The 18,118-nt window shown below is 47.7% G+C and overlaps 1 protein-coding gene across 9 annotated transcripts in view; it reads right to left on the reverse strand.

Moving 5' to 3' along the window:
* MVB12B (multivesicular body subunit 12B) overlaps nucleotides 1-18,118 on the reverse strand; it is a 59,445-nt gene that overhangs the window by 16,201 nt on the left and 25,126 nt on the right. For 8 of the 9 annotated variants that reach the window (XM_053961832.1, XM_053961835.1, XM_053961827.1 and 5 more), the window contains one exon: nucleotides 11,895-11,992. In XM_053961832.1, coding sequence (XP_053817807.1) covers nucleotides 11,895-11,992 — 98 coding nt within the window. Of the gene's footprint in view, nucleotides 1-9,069; nucleotides 9,419-11,894; nucleotides 11,993-18,118 lie in introns of those variants that run through there. The other variant, XM_053961836.1, reaches the window with a different exon arrangement.

The following is an 18,118-nucleotide window of genomic DNA, read 5'->3' on the forward strand; positions in this document are numbered from 1 at the left end:
CTTGATTTTATTATTTTTTAATAAAATGTCCCCTTTGAAGTCTCTGCACCACACTAAACATCAAAGATCACACCTTAGCATGTGCTGTTTCCAAGCCACAACCCTTAATTAATTAGAGCAGAGCAGATACAAACCAGGGCACTCGCATGGGGCTGAGGCAGAGCTGGGACAGGGCCTGCTTAAAGATGGGGAGGCAAAGGCAAAGGAAAGGCAAAGGAAAGGCAAAGGAAAGGCAAAGGCAAAGGAAAGGCAAAGGAAAGGCAAAGGAAAGGCAAAGGCAAAGGAAAGGCAAAGGAAAGGCAAAGGAAAGGCAAAGGAAAGGCAAAGGCAAAGGAAAGGCAAAGGAAAGGCAAAGGAAAGGCAAAGGAAAGGCAAAGGCAAAGGAAAGGCAAAGGAAAGGCAAAGGAAAGGCAAAGGCAAAGGAAAGGCAAAGGAATGGCAAAGGAAAGGCAGAGGCAAAGGCAAAGGAAAGGAAAGGCAGAGACAAAGGAAAGGCAAAGGCAAAGGCAAGGTAAAGGAAAGGCAGAGGCAGGTACTCCTCCAGCATCCGCTCACGGCTGTGTGCTGAGGAGAAACCCAGACGCTTTTCCATTCCCTTCAGCTCTGGCTGTAATGACAGACTCCTTGGAAGTCATTAAACATGTAATGTCTGTCTGCCACGGCGGCCGGGCAGCGCAGGCTGCAGCAGCACTTGCAAAAAGCATCTCGGGCAGCCCCACAATGGCCGCAGTGTTCCCTGGCCGGCAGCTGTAAATTCCTGCTGCTTGATGAGAGAAACATCCACACGCTTCCAGTGCTGCGGGGCAGGGGCAGGGGTATTAAATCCACAAGCTGCATGTCGTTACGGTGTCTGGCCCCGGAAGCTTTTTCCTTAGCTGAGCCACCTATGGCGTGAGGTGGGATTTGTTTGCACAGTGACAGAACCTAGGCTCCCCAGACTCTCTGGACAGCAGCCAGGGCACTGCCAGGGGCAGATGCTCACACTTGCAATGATGCTGTGATCCTGCCCAGCAGCACCCCACACTCTCCAGCAGTGCATTGAGTGACCAACATCTGTCCCACAGGATTCCCAGGGGAGACAACGGTGCACGGTCCTCTCTTTACATGGTTTTGGTCTAAGAGATTCAAGTTATTTTTAACACACAGCAGCTTTGTGTTTCCAATAAAAGCAGGAGAAAGAAGCTGGATCAGCTGCCCTGACAGCACCATGCTCTCCATTCTGCAAGCATGCCTTCAAGTCACTGGAAAGAAACTCATCCTGAACATGGCCAGGAAGGATGGGGGGATACCCATCTTCTGCCCTGGAGCTCAGTGACGCACAGAACACGCTCCCACCACCCCACGGAGCAGAAGCCAGAAGAGCCTCGACACAGACCTAAAGCTAAGGCCTTCAGTGCTGCAGAGGGTGGTCCCTGACACCGTGGCTGGGGGGGCTGAAGGCCAGGGGAGGTGCCCTCCTCGTGCCAACAGCCAGGCACAGAGCCACAGCCCCGCCGAGCCAAAAGCACTTCTGCAGGAGGAGATCCACTGAGCCACGCGGGATCCACAGCTTCTAATGGGATTTAATTTTTAAGTGCTCAAAATCATTACTGGAACCACATATTTCTATCAGGTAAATTTCATTTGCATATGCAAATGATATCTAAATACACTGCACCATTAATATGATCAGTAATTACATAATAATAGTCACCAATCTCCACACACATCAAACTTACAGTTTTGTAGCTATTAAGGAAACTGTGCTTTGTAATTAAGATAATCCTCATTTCCAGATGCTAATTAACTATATAATAATTAGCTTCTTTTGCTAATGCAAATTAAGTATTTTCATCTTTATTGGTAAAAGAGTTGCTTATCACTTAAAAAAGAGACAACCTAGAAATAATCCCTCCTCCTCCTTAAGGTGAAAAGGTAACTCCATTTTTATCAGTCTCATTTGTGAATGTAAATTAGCCCTGATTAATCAAATCACAGATTAATGTGCCCATCTTGTAGCACGGCCAGTGCCTGGCGTGGCCCCCCGGCCCTCGGAGGATGAGGACTGCTCGTGGCCCACAGCAGTCCCCGGCTCCTTTCCGCTGGTGCTGCCCCAGCCCGCGGGGACCAGCCACCAGCCCCACGCTGGCAGGGACGTGCTGTGCCACCAGCCAGGTCTCGGAGCACCGGGAGCCGTGCCAGCACGTGGCTGGTGCCACCGGGCCCTGGGCTGGCGGGCAGCGGTGGCAGGTGCGAGTGGCAGCGCTGCCAGCCTGCCACGCCACCGCGGCAGGGCCCGGCCCTGGCGCAGCACATTCATCATCTGCTAAACCAATCCACCCACTCTGCACCACCATTTGTCATTAATTATGCTAATCAGCACACCATTACTCTCCGATGACACCACGGCACTTATTAGCCAGTTATGGTTTTTCAAAAGCACAGCTCATTGTGTATGTGAGTGCTGCGCCTGCATTAGCCTACAGGGAAGAAATGTCCAATTATGGAAAGAAAAAATTTGCTATTATCTCACTCTAACAAACCAATTTAGTAATTATAAAAGTCTCTGAACTCAGAAGGATTTCTTAAGAAGAGCTGAGTGATGAAACCAGAGAATTTTCTTTGCAATAACTTTCTGAGTTGGAATTGAAGTGACAACAGAGAATGAGCAGTTTTTATTATCTTAATTACAACTCTTGCATCTTCCCTTTAGATGATCAAAAAGCAGAATTTATCTAAACACAGGCCCATAGTTGGCTCTTCCCTAACCCATCTGATTTGTTTATTTTAACAGATGCAGCCCAATGTGTGTAAACATGTCACAGACCCCGAGATCACTGGCCTGGCCAGTTCCCAACGCACAGCTCTGAAGCTTGGATGTGACGATGCAGCAGCCACCCTTGCAAAGCCACCCTTGCAAAGCCACCCTTGCAAAGCCACCCTGGCAGAGCCACCCTGGCAGAGCCACCCACACGCCCGAGGCACACGCTGGGGTGGGGACACCACCCCAGGAGCGGGGACACCATCCTGTGCTGACCCAGCTAAAGGGATGGAGCCAGGCCCTGGAGAGTCCCTGGAAAATTGGCTTTGTTGGAACACCCAATTCCTCCACAATTCCTATGCTGGTTTGCTCACTGCAAGGAGACACCACTAGTTTTAGAAGCTTAATATGTGTTAAGAGCTCATTAATATCATCAGAGTAAATGGGCCTATTAAAACATCTTTAAGCAATATCTGAACATACATCTCCCTAAACTATATTTAACGACTGTACTTAAGATACATTATATGAAAGTCTTAATGAGACATTAGATAGCATTTTGAAGATTAAAATTAGAGAATCCATATAAAGTCTGTCCACTTAATTTAGCCTTAAGCTACACTGATGAAATACATTACCACCAAATTATTACTTCATTAGAACAAATATTTTCTAATAATTTCTGATTTATGCCATTAGTTGTCTACATATATATTATATATTCATATCTATATGTACATATAAAAGTATACACAAAACAATTTTCTAGTTCAAGAGGAGATGGGAGAAATTCTGAGCTTTCTAACGGCTGACTTAATCACTTGTCTTTTTTTTTTCTATTGAGTTAAAAATATGCACCCTTCATAACAGTCCATTTGTGGTGCCCCCACTTATCCATTAACCATAAGGTCATTTTTTACACATTTGCTGTTCTGCTTTTCAAGGATCAGTAAGATGCCTTGGGCCTGGCCCCGAGTGGCCCTCTGGGCAGTGCAGCCCCCAGGGCGGCTCCCAGCCCGGGGCTGAGCAGGACCTTGGTGGCCTGGCGAGGGCTGGGACCTACCAAAATTACCCAGGGCCCGGCAGGACCCGTGGCCAGACCTGCAGCAGTGCCCATGGCACTGTCCCACCTGCTCTGCCCACGGCTGGCAGCCACCCTGGGCCCTGCTGCAGCCAGCCACGACAGCCAGGCCATGGGACACCTCCCGCAAACAACTGAGTCGCTGCCAAAACAAACTGCAACGAACTTATTAGCAAGAGGGTTTTACGTGTGGTTTATTTTGTATAAACAGCTTTTCATTAGATAAATGAAGCCCAACAACCTTTACAAATGTTTTCAATTACGAAATGATGCCATTGAGATATCCGGATGGTGATAATCAGGGAAAACACCAGTGACATCTCCTGCTCGGAGCTGGGACGTGCTGCCTGGATGGCTGCTCCTCCCAGTGCCATCCCACCCAGCCACACCAGGCATTTACAATCTCCTGCTTTATTTGATGGAATCTGTAGCAACAAGACTATTTACATTTATTCTGCCCAAGCCTTCTATCCAAAAGAGCAAACATCTCATTGTAACAATTTTGCATTTTTAACTGTGCGAATTAAGCATTCTTCATAAATAACAGCCTGGTTTGCTGCACTGCAACTCCTTTTTATTAGCAGCACAGAAATGCACAATGAGCAACGTGTTCTATTATTCTTTGTCAAATCACAGAATGCTACATTAGAATAACTCTGCTGGTCAATGTAATATAGTAGATTAAATTCAACTTCTGTGCAAAACCCACTGTAAAACAGCATGATAAGAAGGCTATAAAAAATTTAATTTTACTCCAAACTCCATCAAAAAAAAAAAATGGTGTGAAAAGTAATTTTGCATAATCAGTACACGCCATCTGGAACAATTAACTGATTTCTATAGAACTATGAGGATCAGTCATATCTGCTTATTAAAGATCAGAAATTATACAAGTAATAAATCCTTGAAAAAACTAAGCATACTCCTGCCTGTCAATGCTATTTTAACTTCAAATACTGAAGAACGCCTGATAAGGCTGAAAAGAAGAGATTAATATATGCAAATTACATCCAGCATTTAAAATCCCCAACAACTGTCTCTGGTTTTCTGTCCCTTATTGCTGCCTTTATGTTTTATTCATACACCAACTCACCTGTCACTTCATAAGCTATAATATTATGGGGGGTATTATTAAACAGTATAAAGCCAAGCTTTAATTGGAAAGCTTCATTGCATTTTCCAATTATTTGGAGTAAATTAAAAGCAGATGCACATAGTTTAATAAGGAGTCTAATATCAGTTCCGGGAAATCAAAATTCATTGTCATTACTATGCTGTGATAGTTTTGCAAACTGTACTCAATTTTGGAGGTTTTGAAAAGAAAATCTGTCTCTGCAATCTGTTAATTGTCATTCGGTTAATAACTGTTTAAATATCCAAACCTCTGAGCGGCTCCCCATTTAAAAAAAATTAAACTCTGGCACTCGGCAAAGCAAAACAAACACAGTGCAGGCCACCCCAAGGTTGTGCTCCGTGGGAACGGCGCCAGTCCCACAAGCTCATCCTCCTCCATCAGCCACTGGTCTTCACCCAGTGCTGCTGTGGGGCATGCAGGGCAAGGGCACCCCTGCCCTGTCCCGGGATCCACATCACCTCAGGGATCACCCTTCCCTTCATCAGCCACTGGCCTTCACCCAGTGCTGCTGTGGGGCATGCAGGGCACCCCTGCCCTGTCCCGGGATCCACTCAGCTCAAAGGGATCACCCTTCCCTCCATCAGCCACTGGCCTTCACCCAGTGCTGCTGTGGGGCATGCAGGGCAAGGGCACCCCTGCCCTGTCCCGGGATCCACATCACCTCAGGGATCACCCTTCCCTCCATCAGCCACTGGCCTTCACCCAGTGCTGCTGTGGGGCATGCAGGGCACCCCTGCCCTGTCCCGGGATCCACATCACCTCAGGGATCACCCTTCCCTCCATCAGCCCGCTGCGGCCTGCGCAGCCGATGTGCCCCCAGCCTGTGCCCGGCACACCTGCTCATACATAATTTATGGTACAGGGTTACAGCCAGGTAATCCTCCCAGCCTCCGTGGGAGGTGATGTGTGAGCTGAGGAACACGGGTGAAGGCCACGTGCCCGAGCAGGAGGGGACATGGCTCCCACGCCGGAGGGAGCCGTGACCACCGTGAGGGCAGGGCAGTAGCCAGGCAGGGCCTCCACAACAGCAGGCTCATTGTCTGTCTTAAAAATGTCACCTGGGAGAGAACTCATGGCTCCATCACCCCCATTTGGGGTTGCTGCCCCAGCACAGCCTGGGTGACACGTGTGGCACGCTGACCAGCACACCTAAAGGGTCTGTACACCACGGAGGGGATCATGTCTTAAGAAACACACTTTTGAATCTCATTAAGTATAGCATTAAGTAACACACTTCCCTTTCTGAAATATGCAGCTGCAGCATTTTACATGAGACTCCAGGCTCCCTGAACTGCTGGATATTAATAGAGTCTTTCATAGCTGGAAGATTATCCAGGTCTCTTAGTCCAAAGACTGGAAATTGCAATAGGGTAAAGAACAGGCTGACTTTAATCTCAGCTTCAGGAAAGAGGTTTCAATGCAGAATAAAGCTTGTGTCACAACTTGTCTGGCTTTTGGGCCATCCTGATTAAAATTCAGTGTATATATATTTAGTTACGCTTCTACTCTTAAGAAGCACCAAGAGCATAAGTGAAGGGATCGGGGCCGACAGTAAGATACAGCACAGGACCTCCCCTTCCAGGACTGGGGGTCTCAAAACCCTTGAACATCAGAGGCAATTGCAGAACCACCAGGAACTGTGCTAGAAGATGAAGGCAATCTTTGTGCATTAATCCAAAGGATAAAATCTCTCTTTTTTTTTTTCAAAATTACCTGTTTTAGTGAAGTAAACACACTGTGACAAGTGCATAATTTAATTATCTACAAAAATAATGAAGCAAAACAATAGTTTGTAGAAATAAATTATTAACCTCTGATTAAAACACCTGTCCTCCTATACACAGAAGAGAGATACTGTGTCTTTTAAAAGGAAACAGACAACTAAGGAAGTAGCACATGTGGCCAGATAACCTGGTATTTTGCAACAAGAAGGAAGTTGACATATGAGCACTGAAATATAACATCTGAATTTAGAAAGACCTCTGAAAGAGATTTCTTTTGTCACTACTAAAGTAAAAAAAAAAAAAAAATGAGGGGGATGGGGGAGTAGATACCCCAAGGCATTTCCAAGTTAGCCCCTCCTGAACAGGAGGAATCAGGAAGCAAACTGCTGTCTCAGGAGCAGCGTGTGAAGCAAATGCTTCCCACGCCACTGCCCAGGGAGATGACACCTGCCCCCTGCCGAGAGCCCCAGCCTGCAGTATGGAAAAGCAACCCGGTTTCCTTGCCAGGAATCCACTGGCTTTGATATTTTTCCAGACCATTAACATCAGTTTCCACTCTCTCTGCTGCCTCCAGAGAGCTGGGTTAGAAACCTGCGTGGAGTGAACGGCAAACGTCGCTGCAGTGCCTGCAGAACAGCCCATCCTCCTGCAGACCAACCCAGCTCAGCTCGACCTCGTGCCACGGCCAAACCCTGCTCACCTCGCCCTGGCTGGGCTGCACCAGGCTGAGACCCTCTGCCCCCTCCCCAGCGGGGCTCTGCCCTGGGCTTCCTGCTGGGAACGCTCACCTGTGTCACCCAGCAGGTGGAACTTGGACTGGAGCCTCTGCTCACAAATGTTTCCCTCTCCAAACTCTCAGACCACAGTTTGCTCTGACCTTTCACAGAAAGTGTCTTAAAGAGGGCAATAAATATTTAAATATCATAAAAAAACTATTTCTGTATAAATATAATAAATACTCATTTAAGTAAATATTTACCTCCCTAAGGTAATAAATACTGGTGTGTGACTCCAAAATAAACAAGGCAGAGCTGTGGAGAAACTGGCACCTGGAAGAGCTGCACACAGAAACCTCCTCCTTGATGGCAGGCTGGCACACACACTGCAGCCAACACTGCGCTGGCAGCCAGCCACACTTCCTTCCCTGATGCTCAGCCCAGCTTCCCACAGAAAAATACTTCACACAAGTAACTTGAGATGCATCAATAAAGTGTTTAAAGACCACAAAACAGTACCTTTAAGGTAGGAAATACATGCAAAGGCATTTCAGCATCAAATGACTGCTGGAAAACCCATGGCTCCTCAGCAAAACAAACAGCAAGTGCTGCAGTCTCGGTCACAGCACAGGCGTGGTTTTATTGGAAGATAAAGTGTGTTGTGTTTTTGGGATCTGACATCTAAGCTCCAACCCAGAAGACATGGCTTTTCTCCTCTTAAAGGGAATGAAAACCTTCACCTGCAGCTCAGCAAGCTCTTGAACTGAACTGAGAATGCTCCAGGTAGTGAGAGATGCTGCGCTTCTGGATCCTTTTTTATTTCTAAGGATTAACATGACTTGAGGATGGATGCCCAAACTTATGGATAACACATTAGTATGTCCAGCTAACACCATTTCAAGGTACTTGCACAAATATTTTGACTGTTTGTCAGGGTGCTGACAGCTGGCGCGTTACTTGAAAATACTACCAACAAACATATGCCAAAGTATGTTCTGCTTTTGTTCTACTGCTTTCCCAGCACAGTTTCCATATTTAAGTGTTCAAAAGATGAACCTTGGTCCTACCCAAGGGAACATGGTTATCTTGTTATCTCCAAATTTCTGCCAGAATAAATATCCTTGGAAAGGTTCATATGACTGAAGTTGGGTTTCTGGCTATACAGCCAGCTGCAGCAGGAGTTGGAAGTTCATACAACTGTTTCCTGCACAAAACTGGTGTAAAGAGGCTCTAATTGCTTTATGCACACATTCTGATGGGGTGGTACAGACTGATAGACTCCATACAACACAATTTCTATCCTGATCTGAGAACATGCCAGGAGAGGGGGTGAGATTGTTCTGGAGTCAAATTACACAAACTTGTCTGCTACTGCCCCAAAACACATCTACCTGTAATACAATGCTGAAGATGGCTACAGGGAAATTTCAGGGGGAAAAAAAAGACAACCCAATTCAGCAGAATGCACAGATCATGGGCAGCAAGGGCTGGAACCCACTGCTTAATAACTTCAGAGTGCTGCTGTGGTGTTAGAGCCCATCCAATTAAGTGAGGCCTGCAGAATATTTACATTCCTATATCTCTTGGTTCCTGAAAGGGTTAAAGCTTATTATTAGCATATAATTTACAGGTCCCTTCTCCCAGGAAAGAAATAATGCACAGTAAATGCCACATTCGTTTTAATAATACATGTTACAGTCTGTGCCCAACATCTGCACAAAGGTAAAGCAGACAGATTTTTTTGACATGTCCCACTCTGCCATTGAAACACAGGCTTTTTGTTTTGTAAGTGATGGAAGGTTTAATCAAGAAAGCAGGCAATTCATCAATCGAAACAAGGCTGCTCACACTGCCCTGACAGCACACACATGGTTTTATACAGAAGAAACCTGGCCACCTGTCAGCAGCACCTTTTACATCAGGATATACAAATACACTGGGTGATCAATCCTCCAGCTCTTCCCATTCATTTCTTCATTTTCTTATTGTATTTTTCTTTATGCTAGATGTTGCCCTCATTCTCTGCAGGAATAGATGGGAGACAAGGCAGGCTATGGCTGTTTATACACTATCATAAAAATTTATATACCCTTAGAGTGACTTATTTCCCTTCTATTTGAGTACCATTATTATAAATAATTTTTCACTTCATTGAGGAATTTTCCCTGTATGTTATTATCTGTGCCTGCCTGCGAGGGCTGCCTCTCCCTTACTGTGCTTGTGCCTCTGATAAGCCAAAGCAATATGCTGGCAGAAGATGCTCAAGTCTGAAATGAAGGCAGTATGTAGTCACAACAACATCTTAATTAAACTGAAGGCCATGAGGAAAGACTGCGCTGTGAAATACTGAGCCATGTCTGTCAACAGGTCTGTCTGGAGAGAGGCATTCTTCTTCCAGCAGCTGCCTGCCCCAGCATGCACATTAAACCTGTCAGCTCCTCAGCATCCTGCTCCCAACAGCACCCACAGACGTTCTGCACAACAGCTTAGAACTAATTCTGCCTTTTGGTCTGGGTGCACGGCATGGGGTGGGACGAGGGAGGCTGCTGGGCACGAGGATGATGCCAGCAGTGCCAGGGCTGCGCTGCCGTGGCTCGTGACAGGCTCTGGTTCCCTATCTGCATCCTGCCAAGAGAAGCCTCCTTAACTTTCTGGTCACCCAGTGTGTCATGGCCCAGACTGGCAATGACTAAAGACTGGTCAAAAATTGCAATTACTGCTTTCAGGACCATTTTTCCATTGACTCCAGTTTTGTGCAAACAACAACCGCATTACACAGCCCAAGGGGTAATGGGCAGTTCCAGTGTGGATACAGTCATTCTGCCAAAATGTATTTGTGATACAAAAAGAATCGACAGCCAAAATTCATTTTATCTTCCACAAACATGCTGAACCACAGCTGGAAGTGTTGTTTTCATCGAATACTGAGAAAATCGTGCATGTCTATAGAGAGCAAAGAGAGACCAGGCTGCAGCTCTTCACGCTACCCCCATTACAGCCCTCCCTTCCCAAGCAGCTCCTCCTGTGCCCAAGGCAGACTGAGGCCATACTGAAACTGGAAGAGACTGCTCATAATGGCTTTTGTTTCCCTCCACAGCCCCAAGAACCCCTCTTCTGGCCTGGGGGCCAAGAGAGGGAGCCCACAGGCCTGTCCACAGGCAGAGAGGGACCCTGTGTGTGCTGGAGGCGGTGTGTGGGACCCACCACATGGCCCCTGGCCACCGCACATCCTGCACGCACCCAGAGCTCGGCACAGGAGCCCTGGCAGCAGCCCAGGCGTGGCAGCCTGCTCCTAAATCTCCTGTTGCCATGGCACTGCAGCAGCACTGCAGATAGCCCAGACTGGCTGCACACGACACCGACGGAACAGGAAACTTGGGAATGGCTTCCAGAGCGCGTCTGGGGGCTAATCCACCTCGGCAAGGTTTAAGCACACAAAGAGGACTGTTACAGCACCTCACTGCAGCTGCTGACAAGGCAGCCGTGGGCAGGAGCTGTGCACGAAAATCCTGTCAATGCACAGGATGTGTCATATGACAAGACCCTTTCTTTGGAAAGAACTCACAGCTGTAATAGCCATTACAACACAGGCCCAACTCATAACAGTGTTTCTGGAGGAGAATGTGCAATTGGAGGAAAAATAAAGAGTTATACATATGAAAATCTGCTCAAGCAAACAAGAAGAACTAATGCCCTGTCCGGTTCTACAAGGCCTTGTTTTGTGCTTTGCCTGTAAGGATCTGGTAAAGTGTTCAGGCTCTTTGTAAAGCAGGCACCTCCTCAGGCTGCACCACGAGCAAAAGCCAGCACATCCTGTAGCAAGGGCAGTCCCACTAACACCCACATAGAGCTGCTGCAGTTGGTGCATTTGGTGCTTTCCCAGGAGAGAAAGCACAGCTTCCCATCCCCATAGAGAATTGTCTCATGTGAACACAGGAATACACCTTCCCTTACATTTCCAAATGTATTAGGGCAGAAGAGTAACAAGAAAAACGAGGACTGACAAGGATTACGTAATTGTTACATTCTATCTCTTCAGGAACCTGAAGCTGCAGTTTCAGGCAAAGATTACCTTTTAAATAACCCTTTGATTATGGTACATGAATTAGTGCCATGTTCCCATGTTACAAGTGTCACTCACTATTAATAGGAGGAACCTGTGAATGGTACATCTTCTCTTCCCTGATTATGCACAAGCAGTTTCAACTGCACAGCCCACTGAACCAACTGCTGAATTTCCAACTGTCCTACAATCTCCTTCAGCCATTATGGGACTAGACTTTCATTGGGCTTTGACAGAGTCAGGTTTAAATCCAGTATCTTTTTCCTCTTGCAAAAACAACATAACAGAGCAAAACTTGTGCTAAGTGTGATTCCACCATGCCCATGACAGTATTTGTTCAGGTGTAATAGCACTACAAAAAACCCTCCAGGAGCAGTTGTTGCGGCCCAGCAGGAGCGAGTGAGGCAGAGCAGGGCAGCGTGGTGGGCAGCTCACCTGAGATGGCGTACAGGTTGGAGTGCTGGTGCTCCAGGTCCAGGCGGGTGCTGTGACTCTTGCCCCGAAAGCTGGCTGGCAGAGTCAGCGAGATGTGCCTGAGGGAAAGGGAGGAAATGGCAAATGTTACTACAGGGCAGAAGATGCTGCTCCCGTCAGCCCAACGACTCCAGTCAGGTTAAGCAGCAAACATCAATTTTAATATTGCTTCCAAAACTGTCTACCAACTGTTCAGTGCCAGCCCCCTCCACCCCTTGGAGCCCTGGGCATGGCCAACCACCAAGGACTACACCAGTGGCCATCCAGCCCCAGCAGGGGGTTCAGCCCCAGCCAGGCACAGCAGCTGCACGAGTCAGCACCCACGAGCAGCCAGCACAGCTCTGCCCCTTTAATTCAAATCTGATTCTTCCACTGCAGAGCCCTGGTCGGTGTGAATTCTAATAAAATGTTATCATTAATCTTCTGGACTGCGTTGCCACACGTGAAAAAGATGCTTCCTCTTCACAGAGGGGCTCAGTGCAGCACGAGGCACAGGGAGCAGCTCCTGCCTCACCTGAGTGAGAGCTCCTGAGTCTGGGCAGACACTGAGCATCGCCCTCCTGCCAGGAGAACCCAGCAGCCTTCAGCTCCTTGTGGATTCCCCGTGTGTGAGACAGGGCCCCGTGTATTCTCCAGCAGTGCATCACACCCATGTTCTCAGCCAGCAGATTTTATCTACCACACCAATCATCTGGAAGTTATCTGCCTTCAAAAACAGGGCATGTTTTGGGAAGAACAATGTATTTTTAGCCCTTGATGCAGATGATGGTGAACAGTACAGATAAAATAAGAAAAAGCAAACATCAGTCTGAGTTTGCTTGTGCTTTCCAAAGCTATTTTTAACCAAAAAAAGATGGTGTGAAAATATATTTGAATTTGGCTATCAGTTTGCTGTTTAAAACACAATCCACATGAGAGTCTCCGGAGCAGAGGCATGTTTGTTATGAACACACTTTAAAAAAAGGAGACCACTGCCTGTGGGCATGACAGGCTTCTCATTTGATTTTTAATAGAAGTATTCAAAAATATTTTCCAAGGCACCAAAGGCAGCCAGTAGAAAGACTGAATTTCTCTGCCCTCTATGGGGAACTGCTTTCTTCTCAGCAGAAATTGTTCTGGAGGTAAATAAACCAGGTCTACTTAAAAAGCCCATTTCTAAGGAGAGTATTTTTGAGAAGTTTGTACCAACTTGTGCTGTAGGAGAGGCTGACCCTTGGCCTCCAGACAGCCCTCCAGCACGGCCACGGCCACTCCAGGGCAATGACACACAGCCAGAGGGCTGAAGGGACCATCCCACGGCTGGCTCAAGGTGGGCACTGCCCAAGTGCCACACTGGAGCCCTCGGCTCCAGCAGGCAGGCAGCAGCCTTCCAGCACTGCTCCAGCCACGTGCTTGCAGAAGGCTCTGCAGCACAGCCCCGTGAGCCAGGCAGATCCCCCGCGGGCAGGCAGATCACGGAGGGCAGCTCAGGGAGAGAGAGGGCAGATCACAGAGAGCAGGCAGCTCAGGGGAGAGCAGGCAGCTCAGGGGAGAGAGGGCAGATCACAGAGAGCAGGCAGCTCAGGGAGAGAGGGCAGCTCAGGGGAGAGAGAGGGTAGATCACAGAGAGCAGGCAGCTCAGGGAGAGAGGGCAGCTCACGGAGAGCAGGCAGCTCATGAAGAGCAGGCAGCTCAGGGAGAGAGGGCAGCTCAGGGAGAGAGCGGGAGCTCACGGAGAGCGGGCAGCCCTTGGGCGAGCCGGGCGCTGCAGGTGGGCACGTGCCAGGCGTGCCACGAGGACGGATCGCTCGCCCGCAGGCACTGACCGCACACACCACACGGGCCAGCCCGCGCCGCCCGGCTCCACGGGGATCCTGTCTGCTCTCCCTTCCACACGGATCGACCCCGAGGCACCACAAGGAGTCCCGCTGTGGCAGGGGGTGGCAAAGGTGACGTGGAGGTGCACACCTGCAGACCCAGCCTCCGTGGGCAGCACTCCCACCACGGCTCGTGGGGCTGGTGAGGAGCACCAGCCCTGTCCATCACTGGGGTCCTGACTGTGGCTGTAACGAGGGTGTGTGGAAATGCTGGCCTACCTGCCTGCCTGCTCCGGGGCCACTTGCTATCCCTGAGGCAGGACAACTGGGCATTCCATTACTCCAGCTGCTACAGACAGCCAGAGAGATGGCTCCAAGAAGAACATTAGCTGCACAAGACAGGGCAGTGACTGCTGGATGGAAATCAGCTCTCCCCTTCCCTCTTTCTTTTTATAAAAGATGACATTGTAGGGAGGAATGGGAAACAAAGCCTAATTTATTTTAAATTAATGTAAACTTTGGCCAGGATCAATATAGCTTATACCCTACAAACTTGATTGCATAATGTATTTTCCTTATGTGTTGTGAGAGCCAAATAATTTTGCATTGTAGAAGACAAAAAAAAAAGAGGCTGCCATTGAAAAGCAAGAAAATCCCAATTACGAAGTCCCCAAGTTCCTAAACACATATCGTGAAAATATGTGCAGTTCTGTGGCATATGGCAAATCAATTACTAGTTTAAATTTTAAAACAAAAACATGGTAAATGTGCTGCACAAATAATCAAGAACAACGGTTTGGTTTAGATTACAGCGGCCACTAGAGTTTTGAATACAATTAATCATCATTCCAGGCACCAGGAAGCCATATTGACACTTATTCCTAATTTGAATATTTAATTAGGGTGAAGTTCTTCATCAAATTATCACAGAACTGGGAGGAAAGCCTAAAAGATTTAAACAATTACTACTTTAACCCTTACCCAACTGCTCACCTGTGAGCACAGCAATCTCTTCCTGTTCTGCAAAGCTGGAATATGATCAGGCAATGTATGTAAAATGCACTACAAATGTCCTGGGAAAGGGAACAGACACCCAGCATCCCAAAGGGCCTCTCTGGAGAGGTCAGGCTGGCACAGGCTTGTGCTTCTGACTGCTCGTGCTCCTTGACCTTCACCAGGGCAAAGCTTTTGGGCTGTATCTCTATTTCAGCATCAAGTGTGGCTCCTTCCAGGGCTTTTTTGGTTTGGGGCGCGTTGTTGGTTTGGTTATTTTTAATTGAAGAGCCTATCCAGAACCATCTACCAGGCTCTTGCTGCCCACAGCTTGACCTGGCACAGCCACTTGCTCCTGCCTGGGAGGTTTCCCAGCCCTGGCCCTGCACCAGGAGCTCCTGGGACGGGGCTGGACCCCAGGGCTGCTCCAGACCTGCTGTACCTCCAGCACCCCATGGGCATCCTGGCTCTGCACAGCCCTGCCTCAATCGCTCAAACACCTCTTTATGTGCTGTATTAATCCATATAAGAAAATCTCTTTTAATGAGGAGTGATATACTTATGAACTCTCTAGAGTCATAATTAGAGCAAACTAATTGAAGTTGTGTTTTGACACACTTTCCAAATTCACGGGTACTGCATGACATATTCACAGCACTACTGCTGCACACCGTGGTGACAGCAAAATCATTAGGCTAATAACACTTATTTGCATTCCGATCATGCCAGCAGCGGCCGTTAAATGCTGCCTCAACCAGCACTCGTTTACTCAGAAAGTTTCCACTGAAAGATATTAACAGTAATTATTAGTACTTTAGTGAATCTCTGATGTTGAGGAATGGCAACTCACAAAGCCTATCCCCATGCCAATTGTCTGCCTTCTGAACTGTCACCAGAAGCAGCTTTCCTCCTCCCCAGAGACAAGCCGTGAGGCAGGCTGGCGCAGCGGGAGGACGGACAGACCTGGCAAGGCCAGGCCCGGGGCTCCAGCCTTTCCCTCCACAGCTGGAGTCAAACCCTGCTGCTCCAGCACTGCTCCAATACCAAACGTATTTCTCCCCAGCACACGATAATTTCAAGACAATTTAGAGCAAGTTTAATCACCCTCTTCACTTCAGCTGCTCCTTTATTCAGCAAATCCATAGAACAAGTCAGCATGTGATGAGGAGATCCTTCACATACAGGCTGAGGGGATTTGAGGTCTGTGCATATTACGGCCACTTTTTGAACATTTTTGGAGAGAAACTCACATAAAACAGGCCCAGGAATGCCTGACAGTTCCAAACCTGTTATTAAGAACTGTCTGCAGGAAGGTGATGAACTGCTTTTGAAGTGAGGGGGCAAGTACTCATAAAACAGAACAGAGGATCACAAGGGGAAGTGCCAGATATCAAAGGATGCTTCATAATTCATATAAAAATATCAACAATGTACAGCAGAAGCCCAGTGGTAAGTTGGGCTTTGGACCCAGCAGTGACAGACTGGGTGGTACAAGTGTGACACCCAGAGCAGCATCTGAACCTTCAAGAAGCAAAGTTTGATTATTTCACAACAACCTGCAGAACATTGCTGCAAAATCTCAAGGGAATACCTTTCAAAAAAAAACAACAAAAAACAAACAAACAAACAAACAAACAAAAACAAAACAAAACAAAAAAAACCAACCAAACAAACCACCAAAAAAAAACCAACCTTACTTTTCATAAGCAATAATCATGCAAAGATCATTCCTCGTGAAAAATTGAGAATGGAACAATTAAATTTCAAGCTGTAGAAAACTGAAAACACACCTAAAATGAGTTAATATTAGGCTGCAGCTCTCAAGAAATGTAATCCAACACGGAAGCTTTGCTTATGGAGACTGGAAAAGGCACATTTCTAAGAAAGAAGCTGCTGGGGTTCTGTGAACTGGCACCAGAGGACTTGGCAACCACCCCCTGTACCAGGAGGCATCTCCCAGGCAGCAGCTCGCAGCCACTGCCACAGCAGGTATCTGTGGTTCCAGCAGTGGCGAGATCCCAGCTACAGCATTTCTTCACAGCCCTTAACTTTGACTGTGTTGGGGCACTGAGATGCCAGAACACCTACCTCATACTCCAAAGAACTGCAATGAAAACCTAAACTGCGAGGCAAGAATCACCTCGGGTAATGGACTTCATTCCAGACAATCTATTCTAATCGTGTAAACCAAATATTTAAATACTTTTTAAAACCTTCCTGACCCTTTCCCTAAAACAAGCAACATATGGGCTTTGCAAGCATTTCATCTCATTCCAAGCTACTAAAATATCCTGTTTCCTAAGAGTCAATGAGAACTGGGGGTGCCAGATTCAGATTTTATAAAAGCCCAATGGCAGGAGAGAATGAAAAAGAGAGTGAGCGATTCTTTCCACATTCAGATCTCCCCACTTGGCTTTCCCAGGTGCACGAAGGGAGGAGGGCAGCGCACACCCCTTGCACTGGGGGTGCCTCTGGCAGCCCCTCCCCAGGTGCCTGCACCCGGCGGGACACGATGCTGAGCCCCTCTCTCCAACAGCAGCAGCCGCTGGCTGAACGCACAGCCCGGTGATGCTCACGAGGGCACGTGATCTGCTGCAGGCCAGCAACCCAAAATGAAAGGCCTAATGCAGAACGAAGCTCCTGCAGCTTCCTCTACGTGGGGATTAATTCAGATCAGAGGACTTGAGTAACTAGGACAGAGCAGCTGCCAAACAATAGAAAAAACCCCAACAAGTTTAATTTACGCCGCTTGGAAGTCTGAGCTGCAGCCCATTAAATCCTTACAGGCAGAGGCTGCATCAAAGAGCTGAGACCTGGCACTGCAAGCATGAAGTGCTTATGAAGTGGCTGTCTCAGCTGAGCAGCGCCGTGTCTCGGGAGGCTGCGGCGGCAAGCACGCGGCTTCCACATCCTTCACGAGCTGCTCTCCAGAGTCAGGAGTTTTCAGATAATGAAGCAGTAGGGAAAAATTGCCAAACAGCAGAAATACTCCAGAAAGATAAATTACACATGGTGTAAGCTTCCTGGGTTAGGATTTTAAATTCTGTCCAATTAATCAGCACAGTGCAGCCCAGGCTCCCGGGCCAGACGCAAAGGCTCTCTCAGAGAGCTCCTTGTGGGGACGGCGGGGCTGCCCAGGCAGACCCCACTGCCCCGGAGTGCTGCAGGCACAACCCGGCCACAGGGACATCCACGCCTCCCCTGCAAAACCTGTTAAACAAATATCCCACATAAAGACTCATTTGGGAAGAGCACATTGTCAGCACTTTGCCAGTAATAAATAATGACAGTCCAAACACTTTACTAAAAGCAATAAACTCAAGAAGTGTTTTGGAAAATGGTGAAAGTGATTGATTTAAAGGAAATATCTGAACACAACCACATGCATTTCAGGGT

The sequence above is a fragment of the Vidua chalybeata genome, chromosome 21, assembly GCF_026979565.1.
Source record: "Vidua chalybeata isolate OUT-0048 chromosome 21, bVidCha1 merged haplotype, whole genome shotgun sequence".
Taxonomy (NCBI): Eukaryota; Metazoa; Chordata; class Aves; order Passeriformes; family Viduidae; genus Vidua; species Vidua chalybeata.